Source organism: Salvelinus namaycush, chromosome 5 (assembly GCF_016432855.1).
Source record: "Salvelinus namaycush isolate Seneca chromosome 5, SaNama_1.0, whole genome shotgun sequence".
Lineage (NCBI taxonomy): Eukaryota > Metazoa > Chordata > Actinopteri > Salmoniformes > Salmonidae > Salvelinus > Salvelinus namaycush.
In genome coordinates, this window is record NC_052311.1 from 54,817,067 (window position 1) to 54,843,151 (window position 26,085).

The 26,085-nt window shown below is 40.4% G+C and overlaps 1 protein-coding gene across 1 annotated transcript; it reads left to right on the forward strand.

Moving 5' to 3' along the window:
• The first annotated feature begins 5,202 nt into the window (after positions 1–5,202).
• Positions 5,203–6,795, forward strand: LOC120047194 (dendritic cell-specific transmembrane protein-like). The gene is made up of 2 exons (XM_038992725.1): positions 5,203–6,106; positions 6,346–6,795. The coding sequence occupies exons 1-2, from the start codon at positions 5,357–5,359 to the stop codon at positions 6,739–6,741; spliced, it is 1,146 nt and encodes a 381-aa protein (XP_038848653.1). The 5' UTR covers positions 5,203–5,356; the 3' UTR covers positions 6,742–6,795.
• Positions 6,796–26,085: the final 19,290 nt, after the last annotated feature.

A 26,085-nucleotide genomic window follows, 5' to 3' on the forward strand; every position in this document is an offset into this window, starting at 1 on the left:
CAGTGTGTGGACTGATAGCATTGTTGTAGCAGCAGCACCCAGTGTTGAGGTTAAACAAGCTGCGACAGACCGGTCACGCCCCCCGGTTACACTGCATGCTTGATGTTGTGTCTTCTGAGCCTGTTTCTAGGGGTGCAAACGTGATCCTGTGTTTTGAGAAAAATGTCGCACACATTGTGCGTAGCGAGCGTCGCTCCCTCGGCCGGGTCGGAGCGCCAGCTCAGATTGGAAGGCCGTAACGGACTCCTTAGCACGAGGAATTGTCTCTAAATCGAGCGATTCCAGGTTTTCATCCAATCTTAAGCCATGGGGGTCGAAACTGGGAACCCGCTCGATGAGTTCTACAGAAGCCCTTTTCGAATGAAAAATACATGTTTTTGTTTTTAATTGTTTTGTTTTTTGTTTGTTTTATTGTCGATGTACTTGTATACCTGAAGGGGTGACTGACAGTGTTGTCCTGTCCAGAAGCTTGGTCACGCCACGCCAACAGACCTAGCTAGATGTGTAAATGGAACTATGAGGATCATTGCAATAGGAGAGGTGGGGTGTCCCAACTAAAGCTCAAACTCTGAATATGAGGCCCTAGTGAAAATACCTATAGGTAGTGGATCACACCAGAGAGACAATACTAAAGTTACTAAAGGCAATACAGAAGTGGCTACTGTACTATCGACACTCCAGAATCTATTGATCAGAACCCACAACAAGACTAACTTTTATGACCCAACATTATTATTTATCTGTTGATATATTGTATGAAGATTAAATGAAGATTTAAAAATAAAAAAAATATTTTTTGCATGGACAAAAATGTAGCTAAAAAAAAAGGGAAATGATTTTCTTGAGGCTGCGACTTGCAAAAAAAGATGAAGAAAAACTAATAAAACAGATCAGCCATTTTCAACAATTTATATTATTTTTGAATATAAATTTCACTAGTGCATGTGGTTTTCAAAGGGGAGTGAATGCAACAGCGTGATAAAAAAAAGACACATTGTTTATCATTCTTTAGACCATCCATAACATAAGTCTGTGTTTGGCAGACATACATACAGTAAGAGAAACTAAAATAAAAAGTTTTGGAGTTATTTATCCAAAAAAAACTGTTTGTGACAAAGTGATGATGAAAATAAATGTAAATTATTTATTTCATTGTAAAGGTTTACAAGCCTTATAAAGATAAACATTATGTGCAAATTGTACACGTCTCTTTTTCTCCCTTGTCCCAGGGCATCCCCCTGATATTGTCCAGAGTTTCAGGACTGTTGGTTCTTTTACAGTTCTGTATCGTTTCAATATGTCTTTTTTGGGGGATTTGATTTGTTTAACAAGCATGTTGAAAAGGATTTTCTGCAACATGGCTTGGGCACACCTTAAAATAACTCAGCATGTTTTGTTAAAGAGGATATTTGGGATTTTTGCAGTTTCTTGTACAGTGCATGTCAACTTTGTTACTTTATCCCCCTCACCTTCAATTGAATTCTACAGAAAATGAATTAGTTACTTTCATGGCCAAACTATTAAAACGTTATAACAAAACATTCCACCAACCCCTAGATCATATTTTATTTCCACTTTTTCAAAAAGAATGACAAGGAAAAATATTTTATATTCATTGGAGGTTGACAAAAAAGTTGTGGTTGCAAGTGTATTTTATTTCAGTATTGTTAACTAACATGCAAAAATAATCTGTATTGGTACAGCAAGAAGAATATTTATATCCAAGCAAGAAGCAGCAAACATACAACTTATGTACTGTATAATGCTGTGTAGTTCAGACACTGTTTGTGAGGATGAGCAGAACACAAGGTCAAACAACATGGGATGTTGCCACACTATATGAATTTAGTTTTTTTGTTTTTGTGAAAATAAAATTAATTTAATATATTTTTATTTGATTATTCTTAAGCCAAGACCAGTTTATTTTTTATTTTTAGTAATTATAAATGCTTCTTGTGTATGGGAGGTATATTAATCTTACAGTTATGTCTGAATGAAAATAAACGGAGACATTATTCCTTTTCCATGTTAAACCTATACATTCTAATGTCCATCCAATATCTTGATGCTATAACAAGCTATATACTTTCAGTTTGGATTTACATTGTACATATTAGACATTTGAATAAAACAAGCTAACTCAAATAGATGAATAGAATATTTTGGAATAGGAATATTGTCTCACATGATGACAAAGACATATGTTATTTACCCTTTTGAATGCCTTTTCTTTCTTTTGTTTTGGTGCAATGTGTTTATGCCAAGGCTATGTCTTGGTGAAGTATGGTTGAGTACAGAGATTTATGTAAGTTATTTTTCAAATAAAAAATGGATATTACACTGACACCGAGTACCAGCAAACAATATCAACATACAATAGCATTTTTATCTATCTGGGCATGACTATTTCCTGTTCCACAACAACCACAAACTACTATCTTTATTCCACCAGGTAGGTTGTTCCACAAATTACTATCTTTATTCCACCAGGTAGGTTGTTCCACAAATTACTATCTTTATTCCACCAGGTAGGTTGTTCCACAAATTACTATCTTTATTCCACCAGGTAGGTTGTTCCACAACATCCACAAACTACTATCTTTATTCCACCAGGTAGGTTGTTCCACAACATCCACAAACTACTATCTTTATTCCACCAGGTAGGTTGTTCCACAACATCCACACATTACTATCTGTATTCCTCCAGGTAGGTTGTTCCACAACATCCACAAACTACTATCTTTATTCCACCAGGTAGGTTGTTCCACAACATCCACAAATTACTATCTTTATTCCACCAGGTAGGTTGTTCCACAAATTACTATCTTTATTCCACCAGGTAGGTTGTTCCACAACATCCACAAATTACTATATTCATTTCTTCAGGTAGGTTGTTCCACAACATCCACAAATTACTATCTGTATTCCTCCAGGTAGGTTGTTCCACAAATTACTATATTTATTTCTTCAGGTAGGTTGTTCCACAAATTACTATATTTATTTCTTCAGGTAGGTTGTTCCACAACAACCACAAATTACTATCTTTATTTCTCCAGGTAGGTTGTTCCACAAATTACTATCTTTATTTCTTCAGGTAGGTTGTTCCACAAATTACTATATTTATTTCTTCAGGTAGGTTGTTCCACAACAACCACAAATTACTATCTTTATTTCTCCAGGTAGGTTGTTCCACAAATTACTATCTTTATTTCTCCAGGTAGGTTGTTCCACAAATTACTATATTCATTTCTTCAGGTAGGTTGTTCCACAACAACCACAAATTACTATCTTTATTTCTCCAGGTAGGTTGTTCCACAAATTACTATATTCATTTCTTCAGGTAGGTTGTTCCACAACAACCACAAATTACTATCTGTATTCCTCCAGGTAGGTTGTTCCACAAATTACTATATTTATTTCTTCAGGTAGGTTGTTCCACAAATTACTATATTCATTTCTTCAGGTAGGTTGTTCCACAACAACCACAAATTACTATCTTTATTTCTCCAGGTAGGTTGTTCCACAAATTACTATCTTTATTTCTCCAGGTAGGTTGTTCCACAAATTACTATATTCATTTCTTCAGGTAGGTTGTTCCACAACAACCACAAATTACTATCTTTATTTCTCCAGGTAGGTTGTTCCACAAATTACTATCTTTATTTCTCCAGGTAGGTTGTTCCACAAATTACTATATTCATTTCTTCAGGTAGGTTGTTCCACAACAACCACAAATTACTATCTTTATTTCTTCAGGTAGGTTGTTCCACAACAACCACAAATTACTATCTTTATTTCTCCAGGTAGGTTGGGGGTAAAAAGAAAAACCCATTGTCTTTTACAATAACAAATTGTCTGGCAAGTACCAACTTAAAGGTCACAACCTTTGTGGCCCACTAATGGTTCCTACCTATACTACAGTCTACGCTACAAATATTTTGTTTTGTTTTTCAGAACTGTATACAGCATGTGAACAAATCAAGACTAAGGTCAAGCTGGGGGAAGTTAAGAGACAAGAAGTAGCAGTCAGTTCCACTTCCCCTCATATGAGTGCAAAGTTGTGCTTCCACTAAATCATTTGGCAACACTACAGATGAAAGAACAACCTATACTTTTGGAGAGAGCCAGGAATACATTTTACTACAGAACTAAAAAGGAAGTTCCTATTTTACTGTTTTAACACACACTACTCAGCTGTGTAGAGTGGTATGTTGGAATGACCAACAATGCTCTATGCTCCTTATATTGAAGGTTGTACTACTTGAATAGTAAGTAAGTAAGTAATTAAGTACGTTAGTTCGTAATTTAACCACCTATCACAAAATACTTTACTTCAACAATGACAGTACTGTATTTTGAGTTTATTCTTCACGTGTTTGTTGAGATGAACTCCTGTAGTGTGGTTAGACAGTTAAGTGAGCGACGCCTTTATTACGATGATAACTGGGAGGTGACTAAGTTCTGAAATTTTAAATGGGAAATGAGTAAGTGTTGAGGTTAAAATTGGTATGAAAGCTTGAGAGTTCTGCTTATCATTTCACATAGTCTACTATACAGACATACCACACAGGACCAGCAGGTAAGAGAGACACTGTGTTGTGATAATGCTGAATTTGTGAGGCTCTAATAATGCTTTCCAAAGTATTGGTGGATGGTTATGAAAAACTATGTTTAATGTATAAGGTTGGACACACCAGTGTCTGCCCAAGATAGTCAACAGTTTCTGTAGCTTTAAAGCTACTTTTGGTTCCCTCTAACTATATGTTATGCTAAACCTTACCCAAAATGTTTATGGAAATGATAAATCAAATTAAATCATATGTATTTATCCTCTTGGATTTCAGGCATATCTCAGTCCTCTTGATATTAATAGATTCTTTGATTATTTTTTCTGAATGCCTGGTTGTTTGTTTTGATATTTTTTTTAAGTGTGCTTGGGTACCTTATTTTACGTAAATAAATTACCAGATATTTACCAAGAAATGACATGGTTAAATGGAAATGACACAGTTCTAAATGACACAGTTCTTTCTTTTGGATACATTCAATCAACCTTTTTGCCACTTAGTCTGAGACCATTTCAGTAATGGAATTTTTGAGGATTTACAGTATTATCAGATAGATATTTGTCTTTCTACCTTTCTCAGGTACTGTTTCATCAATGATGAAAACAACTTGCCCTCAATTGAAACAAACCCTGTATCACTCCTGGTCCGCTGCTGCAGACCTATACACAACAAACACCAGGCATGGCTGGAGAAACCGATCAGTCCTCTTGATCATCTGTCTCACCTTCAGTCTCGTCCTGAGCTCCATCCTCCTCCTCTACCTGCTCTATGTCCTGCAGTACGGCCTGATGGTGGCTGCTGGGATAGCAGGCTCCTTTTGGGTGGTAGTGGGGGCCTCTCTGTTCCTCTCTAAGAGGGTGCGGTGCTTTGGGGTTCTGTTTGTGCTGTCTTGTGGGATGAGGCAGGGCCGGAACGTTCTCATCACCGCTGGGACAAGTTTGGTGGTTCTCAAGAACGTCCAGAACACGCTGGAGAACATCACAGGGCTCAGTAGGAGTATGGTGTGCAACCTGCAGGCCAAGAGGGTGTCCATCGACACCACGCCGCTCTGTAACTACGTCAGGATGTTGAGATGGGTCGGCGACGTACTCAGAGCGTTCACAGACTTCGGGGTGGCGGAGTTGGTTTCTGATCTGAAGGTCACGTCAGAAGGAGACACTGAGAAGTTGAGGGACAGGCTGGTTGAAGCTGAGAGGACTCTGAATGGAACTGCAAAGAGCATCCGGGCCGCGGTGGACACGCTGTTCTCTGTAAGTCAGAGACTTTTCCCTGCCTTCAGTTTCCTCCTGCTGATGGGCTTCACAGTGCTGCACTTGAGGAGATATTGCCACAACAAGAAATATGAAAATGTGTACATAACCAGGACTTTCATAAATTTTGATGAGAAGCAGAAGGCAGAAGGAAGGCCTCCAGTGCTCCCCCTCACGCCGAAGGAGGCTAGACGCTACATCACCATCCCTTCCCCTCGACTCAGTGCCACGGAAGGGAAAACCATGCTGAAATTCAGTTTCCCAGTGTTCACCCATTGTCTAGCCTGGGTCTTGTTCATAGGTGTTGATGTACTCATGTTCTGGTTTGTTGAGGTCATCAGAACGCGACTTCATGAGCTAGAGCCATTTCATGTTCCTTTGATTATGAACATAAACGTAAGTATCTATGTTAGTAAAACACACAACAAGATACAGTCTTAGTCAATGATTTATTGCATTAATTAATTCAATACAATCTAGCCACTAGGCTATAACCCTGTTGCTCTACTGACCCATTGTTGTTTCAGGAAGACATGTCCATTATTGGTGTCCCCATTTCAGAGGAGATCAACAGGAGGGATTTCTCCTACCAGGTGTCCATCTTTGAGAAGAGTTGCCTTCCTAAACCTAGATTAGTACTCTATGACTCCATCCTACCTCTGGTTGTGTTACTAGCTGCCCTTCTCAGCATGGCCCTGATGTCTGCCAAGCTCACACAGATCAGGCTCATGGTGTGTGAGCAGTTCTTCTCCACCAATGCTGAGGAGAGGGTGGAGTTTCTGCATGCTAAGATCCTGAAGAAGAGATCAAGAAAGGAAGGGAACGGGAAAGCTGAGGAAAGCAGTCTGAGATCCCTCATCAAGAAGGTCTGCATAATCCAGAGATCATTGATAAACATTGATGGAAACCTTAGAATGGTATAATACTGTATATTACATAGATGTTCTTATGTGGCCTAAAGTACTGCACATTGTCATAATTTGTCCCAGGGAAAAAGTGCAGATTCATTTCTCAGTAAAACAATAGATACAGTATATGTAAGTTACTAAAGTACTGTTTTATTAATCCATACTTTCTTCATCAGCCAGATTTCTGGTGTCCAATACTCTACAGACCACAGGAGTATGACCCCTTTCAGCAAGCAAGCTAGACTTTCTGCTGCCACAGGAAGAAGTGAGAGACACCCTTTTTTTTGTTGAAATTGTGAAATGTGAATTATGAAACACGTTACATTATATAACAACTCAAATCTAGACTAATGACATGTTGTCATTGTAAATACATACAGTATTTCAGTTTGTTAATTCATGTACCTGTATAAATAAAGGTAAAAAAACATGTTTTATAATAATAAAAATAAAGGTTAAATGATGGTTACCAAGGTTTCCAAGCAACTTTTTGAAGCAATCTAATGTGAGATGTAAATAGTTCAAACATTGAATAATTGGGACAAAATTACACTTCATTTTAAAGAATAAAAACACCTCAAAAACAGCCATCAATCCCAGTAACTGAGATATAAACTTCTTGTATCTCTATGTCATGTCTTTAACTTCTGCATTTTCTTCATTTTTACCATGCCTATGGAGTTTGGATGATCATAAGTGCACAAGGTAATTGTCTGCAATGAGAACACATAGCTCTGCAAAACATGATATCTGTTTCAGTTGTTTAATGTCGATCAAAAATGACAGGGACAGTCATTTACCAGATTATTTCGTCTCAAGGTATTTACAGTGGGTTTCGAAATTATTGACTACCTTTATTAAGATGAACAAAAATGACTGCTTAAAATATATAATTCAAATACTGAGCTATATTGTATACTCCAAAAAATTGGGAAATTATATTATTTATACTAATACAATTGCTGAGAGAAGGACTTTGTTTAACAATTCATATATATTTTTTCTCAAACAGTCAGGGGTAAAAATATTGACACCCCTGTTTTCAATACCTTTCAATATCTCACCTTGCAAGAATAATGGCACTGAGCTTTTTCTAAATTGTTTTATGAGTTGGAGAACACATTGGGAGGGATCTTAACCATTTCTCAATACAGAATCCTTCCAGATACTTGATATCCTAAGTCTGCTCCTATGGACTGCACTAATTAATTCAAACCACAGGTTTTCAATGGGTTTCAAGTCCGGAAACTGAGATGACCATTGCAAAATTTGGATTTTTCCAAATAAATAATATAATTTCCCAATTTTTTGGAGTGTACAATATAGCTCAGTATTTGAATGATTTATTGAAAACATGTGGTTTGAATTGAAGAGGGCAGTCCATAAGCGCATACTAAGGATCTGAAAGGATTCTGTATGGAGGAAGTGTCTAAGATCACTCCCAATGTGTTCTCCAACTCATAAAACATTTTAGAAAAAGGCTCAGTGCCGTTATTGAAAGGTATTGAAAACCGGGGTGTCAATCATTTTGACCCCTACCTTTTCTCTTCAGCAATTGCATTAGTATAAAATAATATAATTTTCTAACATTTTGGGAGCATACAATATAGCTCAGTATATTAATTATTTATTTCTGCTCATCTTTATCAGGGGCGCCAATAATGTCGGACCCCACTGTATATGAAGATAAAGGATCATGTGAAAAATGTTGCCTAATACCATAATTGGACATGGCATTGCTTAATTGTGCTAGGCAGGTCAACTCAGTAAAGTGCAGTGTGAGTGTTTGAAAGAAAATATATACTATTTTAACCCAGGTCTGTTACTGAGAGAAGGCACAGTGAAAGAGAAGGCAGAGTGACAGAGAAGGCACAGAGATGAGTGGGCTGACTGTGACTCACACACTGCTGCCACTGACCCGTAGCGTTTCCTCTGATAAACTCACATTATGTCTGCAGAGCCCCAGCGGCTCAGTACCACGTCAGCATGTCAGCATGCCAGCATGCCCAGTAGGAGACAATCCCAAGGTGTAGTGTGATGCTGTGTGATAGCAGCACTGGGCCTTTTTTACATAGGCCAGGATGCAATCCCAGGCGCGTTGCAGCGCTGCACTACCGACAAGTTCCCCGGCGTTTGTGAAGCTCGCATTCATGGTAAATGCTGCAGATGTCAGATGATCATTTCCAATTGAAAGCTATTTTCAAGTGGAAATTAGCTTTCAATGTAAAACACTGTGCACTTCTAGACAACCTGCATTTGATAGTATCCCGGCCATAGTTTAACATGGAGATAAGGGTAGACTCTCGTCCAATATGCCAGATACAAACATAACAAAGACATATTATTGGAAGTTATGTGTTTAAATGGGCATCATCATCACCATCATCATCAAATATAACTATGCAAGTGTTTATTTCACATAGTAATAACACAATACATTTTATGCAATTGTATAAATTGTACTAAATAGTTTGGCAACGTAATATCATCAGAATCAAAACATTGACTGGCATCTGCATTCAAACAAACATAAATGTTTTCTTGGTCCAGCTTAGCAAAATTCACAGACCCATGGTAGCCTTGAGAGAACATTTTGCATGTACAGTTGAAGTCAGAAGTTTACATACACCTTAGCCAAATACATTTAAGCTCAGTTTTTCACAATTCCTGACATTTAATCCTAGTAAAAATGTCATGTCTTAGGTCAGTTAGGATCACCACTTTATTTTAAGAGTATGAAATGTCAGAATAATAGTAGAGAGCATGATTTATTTCAGCTTTCATTTCTTTCATCACAAGCCGAAGAATACCATCCCAAACGTGAAGCACGGAGGTGGCAGCATCATGTTGTGGGGTTGCTTTGCTGCAGGAGGGACTGGTGCACTTCACAAAATAGATGACATCATGAGGTAGGAAAATTATGTGGATATATTGAAGCAACATCTCAAGACATCAGTCAGGAAGTTAAAGCTTGGTCGCAAATGGGTCTTCCAAATGGACAATGACCCCAAGCATACTTCCAAAGTTGTGGCAAAATGGCTTAAGGACAACAAAGTCAAGGTATTGGAGTGGCCATCACAAAGCCCTGACCTCAATCCTATAGAAAATTAGTGGGCAGAACTGAAAAGGCGTGTGCGAGGAAGGAGGCATACAAACCTGACTCAGTTACACCAGCTCTGTCAGGAGGAATGGGCCAAAATTCACCAACTTATTGTGGGAAGCTTGTGGAAGGCTACCCAAAACGTTTGACCCAAGTTAAACAATTTAAAGGCAATGCTACCAAATACTAATTGAGTGTATGTAAACTTCTGACCCACTGGGAATGTGATGAAAGAAATAAAAGCTGAAATAAATCATTCTCTCTACTATTATTCTGACATTTTACATTCTTAAAATAAAGTCGTGATCCTAACTCACCTAAGACAGGGAATTTTACTAGGATTAAATTTCAGGAATTGTGAAAAACTGAGTTTAAATGTATTTGGCTAATGTGTATGTAAACTTCCGACTTCAACTGTGTATATATATATATATATATATATATACACTGCTCAAAAAAATAAAGGGAACACTTAAACAACACAATGTAACTCCAAGTCAATCACACTTCTGTGAAATCAAACTGTCCACTTAGGAAGCAACACTGATTGACAATAAATTTCACATGCTGTTGTGCAAATGGAATAGACAAAAGGTGGAAATTATAGGCAATTAGCAAGACACCCCCAATAAAAGAGTGGTTCTGCAGGTGGTGACCACAGACCACTTCTCAGTTCCTATGCTTCCTGGCTGATGTTTTGGTCACTTTTGAATGCTGGCGGTGCTTTCACTCTAGTGGTAGCATGAGACGGAGTCTACAACCCACACAAGTGGCTCAGGTAGTGCAGCTCATCCAGGATGGCACATCAATGCGAGCTGTGGCAAGAAGGTTTGCTGTGTCTGTCAGCGTAGTGTCCAGAGCATGGAGGCGCTACCAGGAGACAGGCCAGTACATCAGGAGACGTGGAGGAGGCCGTAGGAGGGCAACAACCCAGCAGCAGGACCGCTACCTCCGCCTTTGTGCAAGGAGGAGCACTGCCAGAGCCCTGCAAAATGACCTCCAGCAGGCCACAAATGTGCATGTGTCAGCATATGGTCTCACAAGGGGTCTGAGGATCTCATCTCGGTACCTAATGGCAGTCAGGCTACCTCTGGCAAGCACATGGAGGGCTGTGCGGCCCCACAAAGAAATGCCACCCCACACCATGACTGACCCACCGCCAAACCGGTCATGCTGGAGGATGTTGCAGGCAGCAGAACGTTCTCCACGGCGTCTCCAGACTCTGTCACGTCTGTCACATGTGCTCATGTGCTCAGTGTGAACCTGCTTTCATCTGTGAAGAGCACAGGGCGCCAGTGGCGAATTTGCCAATCTTGGTGTTCTCTGGCAAATGCCAAACGTCCTGCACGGTGTTGGGCTGTAAGCACAACCCCCACCTGTGAACGTCGGGCCCTCATACCATCCTCATGGAGTCTGTTTCTGACCGTTTGAGCAGACACATGCACATTTGTGGCCTGCTGGAGGTCATTTTGCAGGGCTCTGGCAGTGCTCCACCTGCTCCTCCTTGCACAAAGGCGGAGGTAGCGGTCCTGCTGCTGGGTTGTTGCCCTCCTACGGCCTCCTCCACGTCTCCTGATGTACTGGCCTGTCTCCTGGTAGCGCCTTTTTACCAGATTTCGCTTCACTATCTCTTACAGACCAGGTTCCCGTAACGCAAAGGCCGACACACTGTCCCATCTCTATGATACCGAGGAGCGGCCCATCGATCCCACCCCCATACTTCCGGCCTCTTGTCTGATGGCACCGGTGTTATGGGAGGTCGAGCGGGCGTCTCGGTTAGAACCTCCTCCACCTCAGTGTCCAGCGGGTCGGAGGTACGTCCTGCTTGGTGTTCGTGATAGATTGATCAGGTGGTCCCACACGCTACCCTCCTCTGGTCATCCGGGGATTGAGAGGACAGTGCGGGCTCTTAGGGGGAAGTACTGGTGGCCCACCTTGGCTAAGGATGTGAGGGTTTATGTTTCCTCCTGTTCGGTGTGCGCTCAGTGTAAGGCTCCTAGACACCTGCCTAGAGGGAAGTTACAGCCCCTCCCCGTTCCACAGCGGCCTTGGTCACACCTGTCTGTGGACTTTCTTACCGATCTTCCTCCGTCACAGGGGAACACTACGATCCTGGTCGTTGTGGATCAGTTCTCTAAGTCCAGCCGTCTCCTCCCTTTGCCCGGTCTCCCTACGGCCCTACAGACTGCGGAGGCCCTGTTTACACACGTCTTCCGGCACTACGGGGTGCCTGAGGATATAGTGTCTGATCGGGGTCCCCAGTTCACTTCCCGGGTTTGGAAGGCGTTCATGGAGCGTCTGGGGGTCTCGATCAGCCTGACCTCTGGTTTTCACCCCGAGAGTAATGGGCAGGTGGAGAGAGTGAACCAGGATGTAGGCAGGTTTCTGGGTCGTATTGCCAGGACCGGCCTGGAGAGTGGGCGATGTACGTCCCATGGGCCGAGATGGCCCAGAATTCGCCACTCCTCCACGGACCTGTCGCTGTTTCAGTGCGTGTTGGGCTATCAGCCGGTCCTGGTACCGTGGCATCAGAGTCAGACCGAGGCTCCTGCGGTGGAGGATTGGGTGCAGCGCTCAAAGGAGACCTGGAGAGCCGTCCACTTGGCCAAAAGCCAGAAAAAATGTAGCGCGCCAAATTCAAATATATTACTATAAAAATCAATCTTTCATGAAGTCACACATGAAAGACACCAAATTAAAGCTACACATGTTGTGAATCCAGCCAACATGTCTGATTTCAAAAAGGATTTACGGGGAAAGCACACCAAACAATTATGTTAGCTCAGTACATAGCCACAGAAAAACACAGCCATTTTCCCAGCAAAAGATAGTAGTCACAAAAAGCAGAAATAGAGATAAAATTAATCACTAACCTTTGATGATCTTCATCAGATGACACTCATAGGACATCATGTTACACAATACATTTATGTTTTGTTCGATAATGTGCATATTTATATCCACAAATCTCGGTTTACATTGGCGCCATGTTCAGAAATGCCTCCAAAATATCCGGAGAAATTGCAGAGAGCCACGTCAAATAACAGAAATACTCATCATAAACTTTGATGAAAGATACATGTTTTACATATAATTAAAGATACACTTGTTCTTAATGCAACCGCTGTGTCAGATTTCAAAAAAACTTTACGTAAAAAGCACACCATGCAATAATCTGAGACGGCGCTCAGATAAAAACAACATTTCTCCGCCATGTTGGAGTCAACAGAAATACGAAATTACATCATAAATATTCCCTTACCTTTGATCATCTTCATCAGAATGCACTCCCAGGCATCCTAGTTCCACAATAAATCGTTGTTTTGTTCGATAATGTCCATTACTTATGTCTAAGTAGCTACTTTTGCTAGCATGTTTAGTGCACATGTCCAAACGCTCGCGCAGATGCAGGCAAACTCGGACGAAAACTTCAAAAAGTTATATAACAGGTCGAATAAACTGGTCAAACTAAGTAGAGAATCAATCTTCAGGATGTTGTTATCATATATATCCAATAACGTTCCAAACGGAGCATTCCTTCATGTCTGTAGAAGTTATGGAACGCAAGGCGATATCATGAGGAAAGCGCGTGACCAGGAACTGGCATTATGCCAGACCAGTGACTGAAACACCTCCCATCCGGCCCCACATCACACTGGAGGCTTCATTCCACGTTCTACAGACTGTTGACATCTAGTGGAAGGCGTAGGAAGTGCAAACAGATCCATATCTTACAGGGAATTGAATTGGCGATGAGTTGAACATTGACCAGTCTCAGAATTCTCACTTCCTGTTTGGATTTTTTCTCAGGTTTTTGCCTGCCATATGAGTTCTGTTATACTCACAGACATCATTCAAACAGTTTTAGAAACTTCAGAGTGTTTTATATCCAATAGTAATATAATAATATGCATATATTAGCATCTGGGACAGAGTAGGAGGCAGTTCACTATGGGCACAAAATTCATCCAAAAGTGAAAATGCTGCCCCCTATCATAAAGAAGTTAAACGGGCCGGTGGGCGACAGAAGGTGAGATCTGACCGCCACCGTAGTGAGGCCCCCGTGTTCGCACCGGGGGACAGGGTCTGGCTCTCGACCCGAAACCTGCCTCTCCGCCTGCCCTGCCGGAAGCTGGGTCCGCGGTTTGTGGGGCCATTTAAAGTCCTGAGGAGAATACACAAGGTGTGTTATAGGTTACAGCTCTCTCTTACTATTGTATTAACCTCTCGTTTCATGTGTCTCTCCTCAGGCCGGTGGTAGCTGGTCCACTACAGGACGTTGAGGTGCGGGATGTCCCTCCGCCCCCCCTGGACGTCGAGGGGGGTCCGGCGTACACTGTACGTTCCATCCTGGACTCTAGACGTCGGGTGGGGTGCCTGCAGTACGTCGTGGATTGGGAGGGGTACGGTCCGGAGGAGAGGTCCTGGGTGCCGGTGGGGGACATCTTGGACCCATCTCTGCTGGGTGAGTTCCACCGCCTCCATCCTGATCGCTGATTGGGTCGTCCTCGAGGCCGGCGTCGGCGCGCTGTGCGCGCAGGGGGGGGGGGGGGGGGGGGGAGGTACTGTCACGACTTCAACCGAAGTCCTCCTCTCCCTGCTCGGGCGGCGCTAGGCGGTCGTTGTCGCCGGTCTACTAGCTGCCACCGATCCTTTTTCCTTTTCTTTTCTTTATGTCTGTTTTGTGTTTCACCTGGTTTCATTTTGGTTAATTGGGGGGGTATTTATATCGACATTTCCTTTGAGGTTTTGTGCGGGATTGTTTTCGTTTGACTGTCAGTGAGTTTGGGTTTCGTTTTCATTAGTTCATGTTTAACAGGTGGTTTTTCCCTGGACTGTGTCTGAGTGAGGTTTCGTGGCTACTGCTGTAGTCCGGTGTTCTGTTATTTTTATGAGCTGGTTGAATAAAACGCCCTTTTCTTCGGAACTTGTTTCTCCTGCGCCTGACTCCACACCCACATCTCCTTGGGGAGATCTGACAAATACATCATAATAGTATTTGGAACATGAGGAGAAAAACAGCTTACAAGGCACGTCATCTACAATATTTTTCAGTCAATAAATTGTGTCTAAACATTTTCAGCGTTTTCTTACAGTACCATTGTGGCAGCTATTTGAGAAGTGCTGCATAAGCACAGTAAAAAAATAGTGCTGCCTGCTACCCGGGTATCCAGACATTATTCTGTCTGCCATATGCCTAGGGCTGCTGGAATGAGACGTTAAATCTAAATGAGCAGTTTAAATTAATTGACAGATGATACAGATCACTTTTAAAGTATGCATTTAAGAAACGCTGTGTCTAATGGAAGGTAAAACTTTAACCTTTAATTGGTTGCTGCTGAGAAATTACAACTATGAAACTATATGAGCAGATAGAAGAGAGAAAGCAATCTTACAATTCAATTCAAATTCATTGTTTTAATAAATGATTAATAACAATGCTGTTATGACAGGTAATATTTCCCTCCACAGTCATCTTGTGTAGCGGCAATAAAATAAAAACAAACAATTCTAAAAAAGGGGAAGGAGAAGGACACCAGGCTAAAAGACTAAATAATTAAGACGAATAGAGAGAGTTATTTTCTCCATCCCTCCGGTACCCTAATGACACAAACCAAAAGGATATGTCCTAAATGGCACCCTATTTCCCATAGTGCACTACTTTTGATCAGAGCCTTATGTAGGGAATATGATGCTATTTGGCATGTAGAACTACTGTAGCGTTGTTGCATTGCATAACTGAGTCTTGCCTCCGGACCCTGATGTTTTTAAGCCACATTTAGGCCAATTAATTACGCAGTTTCACAGATGAATTCATAGTTACAAAAATCTAACATGAAGAGCTACAAAGCCTCAATCCCACTATAGGACTAGAACAAAGTGGTAGCACACATACTGTACAAACAATGCTACTATACTGTACTTCAATATGTAATTGTATACTATAGGATTACTATACAACCGCTAGTCTCTCATCACAGCCCATTAAAATGTTAAAAGACATAATCCAGTAGCTGATTTGGTTCTGGGTGCTGAGACTTTATAACCTCACAAGCCTGGGACACTAAAAATGATCTGAAATAGAATTGGACATGATGTCGTCATCAAGGCTAAGAGGATAGGTAGGGACTAGATCTCTTCCTTATTCCAGAGCTGCATGCATTAGTAATATTCACAAGGTCTGTCTGAGCTGAGCAACACGTTCATCCCCCTTCCTATCCCTTCTTCAGCTCACATCAACACTTTGTGATTTGCCTTGAGGGACCAAGCCCAGATTCCATAGGAAAGAGAGCAGTGCTGTTACTGCTGGGTTATGTAAGCCTGTTATGGCTGTTGCCAGCTCCTTGCCTTGCATGCACACATACGCTAGTCTAGTTTACTTCTTAATAGAGATGTGTACGGTACAGGTGTGTGTGTGTGTGTGTGTGTGTGTGTGTGTGTGTGTGTGTGTGTGTGTGTGTGTGTGTGTGTGTGTGTGTGTGTGTGTGTGTGTGTGTGTGTGTGTGTGTGTGTGTGTGTGTGTGTGTGTGTTTGGGGTGGGGGGGTAGACACATGCACTACAGGGACACACTGTATCTCTGTCTGTTGAGATTGGGGAGTATAGTTCCACATCTGCGGCCTCATATAGATTACAAATGTCAGTTTCTTTCTTACTCTAGGAATGATGCTTATGCAACCCTTCCCTTTGGCCAATTCAAAACAACACCATTTATTTGACTTAAAATAACAATTTAAATCTATACATTCAGGTATTTTGTATTGTGATGAAGCCTCAGAGTAAACAGGTCTCAATGTATGAGAAAATGTGTCAACCTCAACATTTAAAAAAATGACCACGTCACAACCGGATATTACTATCTCACTCATGCCCCAAACATCAGCGCTTACATAAGCATGTTGAATTGCTCACTGGGATTATTCATAACCTCATTATTTAATTTCCCAAAACATTACTCATATGCCCAATGGATACAGTGCAAAAAGAGATCAAATGGTGCAAATCTAACTATTTAAATTATCTTAATTTGAACGATGCAGATGACACAGCAGTGTTGCCACGGCTAATTATATCCAGGATGTACCATAGTTAGTTATGTCCAGGATGTACCATAGTTAGTTATATCCAGGCTGTACCATAGTTAGTTATATCCAGGCTGTACCATAGTTAGTTATGTCCAGGATGTACCATAGTTAGTTATATCCAGGCTGTACCATAGTTAGTTATATCCAGGCTGTACCATAGTTAGTTATGTCCAGGATGTACCATAGTTAGTTATATCCAGGCTGTACCATAGTTAGTTATATCCAGGCTGTACCATAGTTAGTTATATCCAGGCTGTACCATAGTTAGTTATATTCAGGCTGTACCATAGTTAGTTATATCCAGGCTGTACCATAGTTAGTTATATCCAGGCTGTCCCATAGTTAGTTATATCCAGGCTGTGCCATAGTTAGTTATATTCAGGCTGTACCATAGTTAGTTATATCCAGGCTGTCCCATAGTTAGTTATATCCAGGCTGTACCATAGTTAGTTATATTCAGGCTGTACCATAGTTAGTTATATCCAGGCTGTACCATAGTTAGTTATATCCAGGATGTACCATAGTTAGTTATATCCAGGATGTACCATAGTTAGTTATATCCAGGCTGTCCCATAGTTAGTTATATCCAGGCTGTGCCATAGTTAGTTATATCCAGGCTGTACCATAGTTAGTTATATCCAGGCTGTACCATAGTTAGTTATATCCAGGCTGTACCATAGTTAGTTATATCCAGGCTGTACCATAGTTAGTTATATTCAGGCTGTACCATAGTTAGTTATATCCAGGCTGTCCCATAGTTAGTTATATCCAGGCTGTACCATAGTTAGTTATATTCAGGCTGTACCATAGTTAGTTATATCCAGGCTGTACCATAGTTAGTTATATCCAGGATGTACCATAGTTAGTTATATCCAGGATGTACCATAGTTAGTTATATCCAGGCTGTCCCATAGTTAGTTATATCCAGGCTGTGCCATAGTTAGTTATATCCAGGCTGTACCATAGTTAGTTATATCCAGGCTGTACCATAGTTAGTTATATCCAGGCTGTACCATAGTTAGTTATATCCAGGCTGTACCATAGTTAGTTATATCCAGGATGTACCATAGTTAGTTATATCCAGGCTGTACCATAGTTAGTTATATCCAGGCTGTACCATAGTTAGTTATATCCAGGCTGTACCATAGTTAGTTATATCCAGGCTGTACCATAGTTAGTTATATCCAGGCTGTACCATAGTTAGTTATATCCAGGCTGTACCATAGTTAGTTATAGCCAGGCTGTACCATAGTTAGTTATATCCAGGCTGTGCCATAGTTAGTTATATTCAGGCTGTACCATAGTTAGTTATATCCAGGCTGTCCCATAGTTAGTTATATCCAGGCTGTACCATAGTTAGTTATATCCAAGCTGTACCATAGTTAGTTATATCCAGGCTGTACCATAGTTAGTTATATTCAGGCTGTACCATAGTTAGTTATATCCAGGCTGTCCCATAGTTAGTTATATCCAGGCTGTACCATAGTTAGTTATATTCAGGCTGTACCATAGTTAGTTATATCCAGGCTGTACCATAGTTAGTTATATCCAGGATGTACCATAGTTAGTTATATCCAGGATGTACCATAGTTAGTTATATCCAGGCTGTCCCATAGTTAGTTATATTCAGGCTGTACCATAGTTAGTTATATCCAGGCTGTCCCATAGTTAGTTATATCCAGGCTGTACCATAGTTAGTTATATTCAGGCTGTACCATAGTTAGTTATATCCAGGCTGTACCATAGTTAGTTATATCCAGGATGTACCATAGTTAGTTATATCCAGGATGTACCATAGTTAGTTATATCCAGGCTGTCCCATAGTTAGTTATATCCAGGCTGTGCCATAGTTAGTTATATCCAGGCTGTACCATAGTTAGTTATATCCAGGCTGTACCATAGTTAGTTATATCCAGGCTGTACCATAGTTAGTTATATCCAGGCTGTACCATAGTTAGTTATATCCAGGATGTACCATAGTTAGTTATATCCAGGCTGTCCCATAGTTAGTTATATCCAGGCTGTACCATAGTTAGTTATATCCAGGCTGTACCATAGTTAGTTATATCCAGGCTGTACCATAGTTAGTTATATCCAGGCTGTACCATAGTTAGTTATATCCAGGCTGTACCATAGTTAGTTATATCCAGACTGTACCATAGTTAGTTATATCCAGGCTGTGCCATAGTTAGTTATATTCAGGCTGTACCATAGTTAGTTATATCCAGGCTGTCCCATAGTTAGTTATATCCAGGCTGTACCATAGTTAGTTATATCCAAGCTGTACCATAGTTAGTTATATCCAGGCTGTACCATAGTTAGTTATATCCAGGCTGTACCATAGTTAGTTATATCCAGGCTGTACCATAGTTAGTTATATCCAGGCTGTACCATAGTTAGTTATATCCAGGCTGTACCATAGTTAGTTATATCCAGGCTGTCCCATAGTTAGTTATATCCAGGCTGTACCATAGTTAGTTATATTCAGGCTGTACCATAGTTAGTTATATCCAGGCTGTACCATAGTTAGTTATATCCAGGCTGTCCTAAAGCTAGTTATATCCAGGCTGTCCCATAGTTAGTTATATCCAGGCTGTCCTAAAGCTAGTTATATCCAGGCTGTCCCATAGTTAGTTATATTCAGGCTGTACCATAGTTAGTTATATCCAGGCTGTACCATAGTTAGTTATATCCAGGATGTACCATAGTTAGTTATATCCAGGCTGTCCCAAAGCTAGTTATATCCAGGCTGTCCCATAGTTAGTTATATCCAGGATGTACCATAGTTAGTTATATCCAGGCTGTACCATAGTTAGTTATATCCAGGCTGTACCATAGTTAGTTATATCCAGGCTGTACCATAGTTAGTTATATCCAGGCTGTACCATAGTTAGTTATATCCAGGCTGTCCTAAAGCTAGTTATATCCAGGCTGTACCATAGTTAGTTATATCCAGGCTGTCCTAAAGCTAGTTATATTCAGGCTGTCCTATAGTTAGTTATATCCAGGCTGTACCATAGTTAGTTATATCCAGGCTGTACCATAGTTAGTTATAGCCAGGCTGTACAATAGTTAGATATATTCAGGCTGTCCCATAGTTAGTTATATTCAGGCTGTACCATAGTTAGTTATATCCAGGCTGTACCATAGTTAGTTATAGCCAGGATGTAACATAGTTAGTTATAGCCAGGCTGTACCATAGTTAGTTATATCCAGGCTGTACCATAGTTAGTTTTATCCAGGCTGTACCATAGTTAGTTATAGCCAGGCTGTACCATAGTTAGTTATATCCAGGCTGAACCATAGTTAGTTATATCCAGGCTGTCCAAAAGCTAGTTATATCCAGGCTGTCCCATAGTTAGTTATATCCAGGCTGTAACATAGTTAGTTATATCCAGGCTGAACCATAGTTAGTTATAGCCAGGCTGTACCATAGTTAGTTATAGCCAGGCTGTACCATAGTTAGTTATATCCAGGCTGTCCCATAGTTAGTTATATTCAGGCTGTACCATAGTTAGTTATATCCAGGCTGTCCCATAGTTAGTTATATCCAGGCTGTCCCATAGTTAGTTATATCCAGGCTGTACCATAGTTAGTTATATCCAGGGGGTACCATAGTTAGTTATATCCAGGCTGTACCATAGTTAGTTATATCCAGAATGTACCATAGTTAGTTATATCCAGGCTGTCCTAAAGCTAGTTATATTCAGGCTGTACCATAGTTAGTTATATCCAGGCTGTACCATAGTTAGTTATATCCAGGCTGTACCATAGTTAGTTATAGCCAGGCTGTACAATAGTTAGATATATTCAGGCTGTCCCATAGTTAGTTATATTCAGGCTGTACCATAGTTAGTTATATCCAGGCTGTACCATAGTTAGTTATAGCCAGGCTGTAACATAGTTAGTTATATCCAGGCTGTACCATAGTTAGTTATATCCAGGCTGTACCATAGTTAGTTATATCCAGGCTGTCCTAAAGCTAGTTATATCCAGGCTGTCCCATAGTTAGTTATATCCAGGCTGTACCATAGTTAGTTATATCCAGGCTGTACCATAGTTAGTTATAGCCAGGCTGTACCATAGTTAGTTATAGCCAGGCTGTACCATAGTTAGTTATATCCAGGCTGTCCAATAGTTAGTTATATTCAGGCTGTACCATAGTTAGTTATATTCAGGCTGTCCCATAGTTAGTTATATTCAGGCTGTACCATAGTTAGTTATATCCAGGCTGTACCATAGTTAATTATATCCATGCTGTACCATAGTTAGTTATATCCAGGCTGTACTATAGTTAGTTATATCCAGGCTGTACCATAGTTAGTTATATCCAGGCTGTACCATAGTTAGTTATATCCAGGCTGTACCATAGTTAGTTATATCCAGGCTGTACCATAGTTAGTTATATCCAGGCTGTACCATAGTTAGTTATAGCCAGGCTGTACCATAGTTAGTTATATCCAGGCTGTACCATAGTTAGTTATATCCAGGCTGTCCTAAAGCTAGTTATATTCAGGCTGTCCCATAGTTAGTTATATCCAGGCTGTACCATAGTTAGTTATATCCAGGCTGTACCATAGTTAGTTATATCCAGGCTGTCCTAAAGCTAGTTATATCCAGGCTGTACCATAGTTAGTTATATCCAGGCTGTCCTAAAGCTAGTTATATTCAGGCTGTCCTATAGTTAGTTATATCCAGGCTGTACCATAGTTAGTTATATCCAGGCTGTACCATAGTTAGTTATAGCCAGGCTGTACAATAGTTAGATATATTCAGGCTGTCCCATAGTTAGTTATATTCAGGCTGTACCATAGTTAGTTATATCCAGGCTGTACCATAGTTAGTTATAGCCAGGATGTAACATAGTTAGTTATAGCCAGGCTGTACCATAGTTAGTTATATCCAGGCTGTACCATAGTTAGTTTTATCCAGGCTGTACCATAGTTAGTTATAGCCAGGCTGTACCATAGTTAGTTATATCCAGGCTGAACCATAGTTAGTTATATCCAGGCTGTCCTAAAGCTAGTTATATCCAGGCTGTCCCATAGTTAGTTATATCCAGGCTGTACCATAGTTAGTTATATCCAGGCTGTACCATAGTTAGTTATAGCCAGGCTGTACCATAGTTAGTTATAGCCAGGCTGTACCATAGTTAGTTATATCCAGGCTGTCCCATAGTTAGTTATATTCAGGCTGTACCATAGTTAGTTATATCCAGGCTGTCCCATAGTTAGTTATATCCAGGCTGTCCCATAGTTAGTTATATCAAGGCTGTACCATAGTTAGTTATATCCAGGCTGTACCATAGTTAGTTATATCCAGGCTGTACCATAGTTAGTTATATCCAGAATGCACCATAGTTAGTTATATCCAGGATGTCCCATAGTTAGTTATATCCAGGCTGTACCATAGTTAGTTATATCCAGGCTGTCCTAAAGCTAGTTATATTCAGGCTGTACCATAGTTAGTTATATCCAGGCAGTACCATATTTAGTTATATCCAGGATGTCCCATAGTTAGTTATATCCAGGCTGTACCATAGTTACTTATATCCAGGCTGTACCATAGTTAGTTATATCCAGGCTGTACCATAGTTAGTTATATCCAGGATGTCCCATAGCTGGTTATATCCAGGCTGTCCCATAGTTAGTTATATCCAGGATGTCCCATAGCTGGTTATATCCAGGCTGTCCCATAGTTAGTTATATCCAGGCTATCCCAAAGCTAATTATATCCAGGCTATCCCATAGTTAGTTATATCCAGGCTGTACCATAGTTAGTTATTTCCAGGCTGTACCATAGTTAGTTATATCCAGGCTGTACCATAGTTAGTTATATCCAGGCTGTCCTAAAGCTAGTTATATTCAGGCTGTACCATAGTTAGTTATATCCAAGCTGTACCATAGTTAGTTATATCCAGGCTGTACCATAGTTAGTTATATCCAGGCTGTACCATAGTTAGTTATATCCAGGCTGTACCATAGTTAGTTATATCCAGGATGTCCCATAGCTGGTTATATCCAGGCTCTACCATAGTTAGTTATATCCAGGCTGTACCATAGTTAGTTATATCCAGCGGCCATAGTTATTAATCCAGGCTGTACCATAGTTTATATCCAGGCTGTCCATAGTTAGTTATATCCAGGCTGTACCATAGTTAGTTATATCCAGGCTGTACCATAGTTAGTTTATCCAGGCTGTACCATAGTTAGTTATAGCCAGGCTGTACCATAGTTAGTTACATCCAGGCTGAGTTTAGGTTATATCGCAGGCTGTCCTAAGCTAGTTATATTCAGGCTGTACCATAGTTAGTTATATATTCAGGCTGTACCATAGTTAGTTATATCCAGGCTGTACCATAGTTAGTTTATCCAGGCTGTACCATAGTAGTTATATCCAGGCTGTACCATAGTTAGTTATATCCAGGCTGTACCATAGTTAGTTATATCCAAGCTGTACCATAGTTAGTTATATCCAGGATGTACCATAGTTAGTTATATCCAGGCTGTACCATAGTTAGTTATATCCAGGCTGTCCCATAGTTAGTTATATCCAGGCTGTACCATAGTTAGTTATTTCCAGGCTGTACCATAGTTAGTTATATCCAGGCTGTACCATAGTTAGTTATATCCAGGCTGTCCCAAAGCTAGTTATATTCAGGCTGTACCATAGTTAGTTATATCCAGGCTGTCCCATAAATAGTTATATCCAGGCTGTCCCATAGTTAGTTATATCCAGGCTGTCCCAAAGCTAGTTATAATCCAGGCTGTCCTAAAGCTAGTTATATCCAGGCTGTACCATAGTTAGTTATATCCAGGCTGTCCCAAAGCTAGTTATATTCAGGCTGTACCATAAATAGTTATATCCAGGCTGTCCCATAGTTAGTTATATCCAGGCTGTCCCAAAGCTAGTTATAATCCAGGCTGTCCTAAAGCTAGTTATATCCAGGCTGTACCATAGTTAGTTATATCCAGGCTGTCCCAAAGCTAGTTATAATCCAGGCTGTCCTAAAGCTAGTTATATCCAGGCTGTACTATAGTTAGTTATATCCAGGCTGTACCATAGTTAGTTATATCCAGGCTGTCCCAAAGCTAGTTATATTCAGGCTGTACCATAGCTAGTTATATCCAGGCTGTACCATAGTTAGTCATATCCAGGATGTCCCATAGTTAGTCATATCCAGGATGTCCCATAGTTAGTTATATCCAGGCTGTACCATACATAGTTATATCCAGGCTGTCCCATAGTTAGTTATATCCAGGCTGTCCCAAAGCTAGTTATAATCCAGGCTGTCCTAAAGCTAGTTATATCCAGGCTGTACCATAGTTAGTTATATCCAGGCTGTACCATAGTTAGTTATATCCAGGCTGTACCATAGTTAGTTATATCCAGGCTGTACCATAGTTAGTTATATCCAAGCTGTACCATAGTTAGTTATATCCAGGATGTACCATAGTTAGTTATATCCAGGCTGTACCATAGTTAGTTATATCCAGGCTGTCCCATAGTTAGTTATATCCAGGCTGTACCATAGTTAGTTATTTCCAGGCTGTACCATAGTTAGTTATATCCAGGCTGTACCATAGTTAGTTATATCCAGGCTGTCCCAAAGCTAGTTATATTCAGGCTGTACCATAGTTAGTTATATCCAGGCTGTCCCATAAATAGTTATATCCAGGCTGTCCCATAGTTAGTTATATCCAGGCTTTCCCAAAGCTAGTTATAATCCAGGCTGTCCTAAAGCTAGTTATATCCAGGCTGTACCATAGTTAGTTATATCCAGGCTGTCCCAAAGCTAGTTATATTCAGGCTGTACCATAAATAGTTATATCCAGGCTGTCCCATAGTTAGTTATATCCAGGCTGTCCCAAAGCTAGTTATAATCCAGGCTGTCCTAAAGCTAGTTATATCCAGGCTGTACCATAGTTAGTTATATCCAGGCTGTCCCAAAGCTAGTTATAATCCAGGCTGTCCTAAAGCTAGTTATATCCAGGCTGTACTATAGTTAGTTATATCCAGGCTGTACCATAGTTAGTTATATCCAGGCTGTCCCAAAGCTAGTTATATTCAGGCTGTACCATAGCTAGTTATATCCAGGCTGTACCATAGTTAGTCATATCCAGGATGTCCCATAGTTAGTCATATCCAGGATGTCCCATAGTTAGTTATATCCAGGCTGTACCATACATAGTTATATCCAGGCTGTCCCATAGTTAGTTATATCCAGGCTGTCCCAAAGCTAGTTATAATCCAGGCTGTCCTAAAGCTAGTTATATCCAGGCTGTACCATAGTTAGTTATATCCAGGCTGTACCATAGTTAGTTATATCCAGGCTGTCCCAAAGCTAGTTATATTCAGGCTGTACCATAGCTAGTTATATCCAGGCTGTACCATAGTTAGTTATATTCAGGCTGTACCATAGTTAGTTATATCCAGGCTGTACCATAGTTAGTCATATCCAGGATGTCCCATAGTTAGTTATATCCAGGCTGTCTCATAGTTAGTTATATCCAGGATGTCCCATAGTTAGTTATATTCAGGCTGTCTCATAGTTAGTTATATCCAGGCTGTCTCATAGTTAGTTATATCCAGGATGTCCCATAGTTAGTTATATTCAGGCTGTCTCATAGTTAGTTATATCCAGGCTGTACCATAGTTAGTTATATCCAGGCTGTCTCATAGTTAGTTATATCCAGGCTGTACCATAGTTAGTTATCTCCAGGCTGTCTCATAGTTAGTTATATCCAGGCTGTACCATAGTTAGTTATATCCAGGCTGTACCATAGTTAGTTATATCCAGGCTGTACCATAGTTAGTTATATCCAGGCTGTACCATAGTTAGTTATATTCAGGCTGTCTCATAGTTAGTTATATCCAGGCTGTCTCATAGTTAGTTATATCCAGGCTGTACCATAGCTAGTTAACATGAAACTTTTTTTCTTATTTAGCCAAATGTTTTTCACCCTGAAGACAGGCTTTGTGGGAAGCTCAATTTGTCAGCACCATCTGCAGTGTAAGACGCCGTTAATAGTAGTGATGAAATGCTACTATTTGGATAACAAGCATACACAAAGATTTAAAAAGTAGCATCATCAAAACAGTTAATAATTTAGCTAAACATCACTAATTCACTATGTGATTAACGAGAAACGTCTTGGATGGTCTTTATCCTTGTC

Bases quoted from the DNA above. Each gene is read 5' to 3' on its own strand.
- LOC120047194 (XM_038992725.1), top strand. From the start codon at position 5,357: ATGGTGGCTGCTGGGATAGCAGGCTCCTTTTGGGTGGTAGTGGGGGCC. The intron at 6,107-6,345 runs GTCTTGTTCATA...TTGTTGTTTCAG, and splicing joins TCACCCATTGTCTAGCCTGG to GAAGACATGTCCATTATTGG.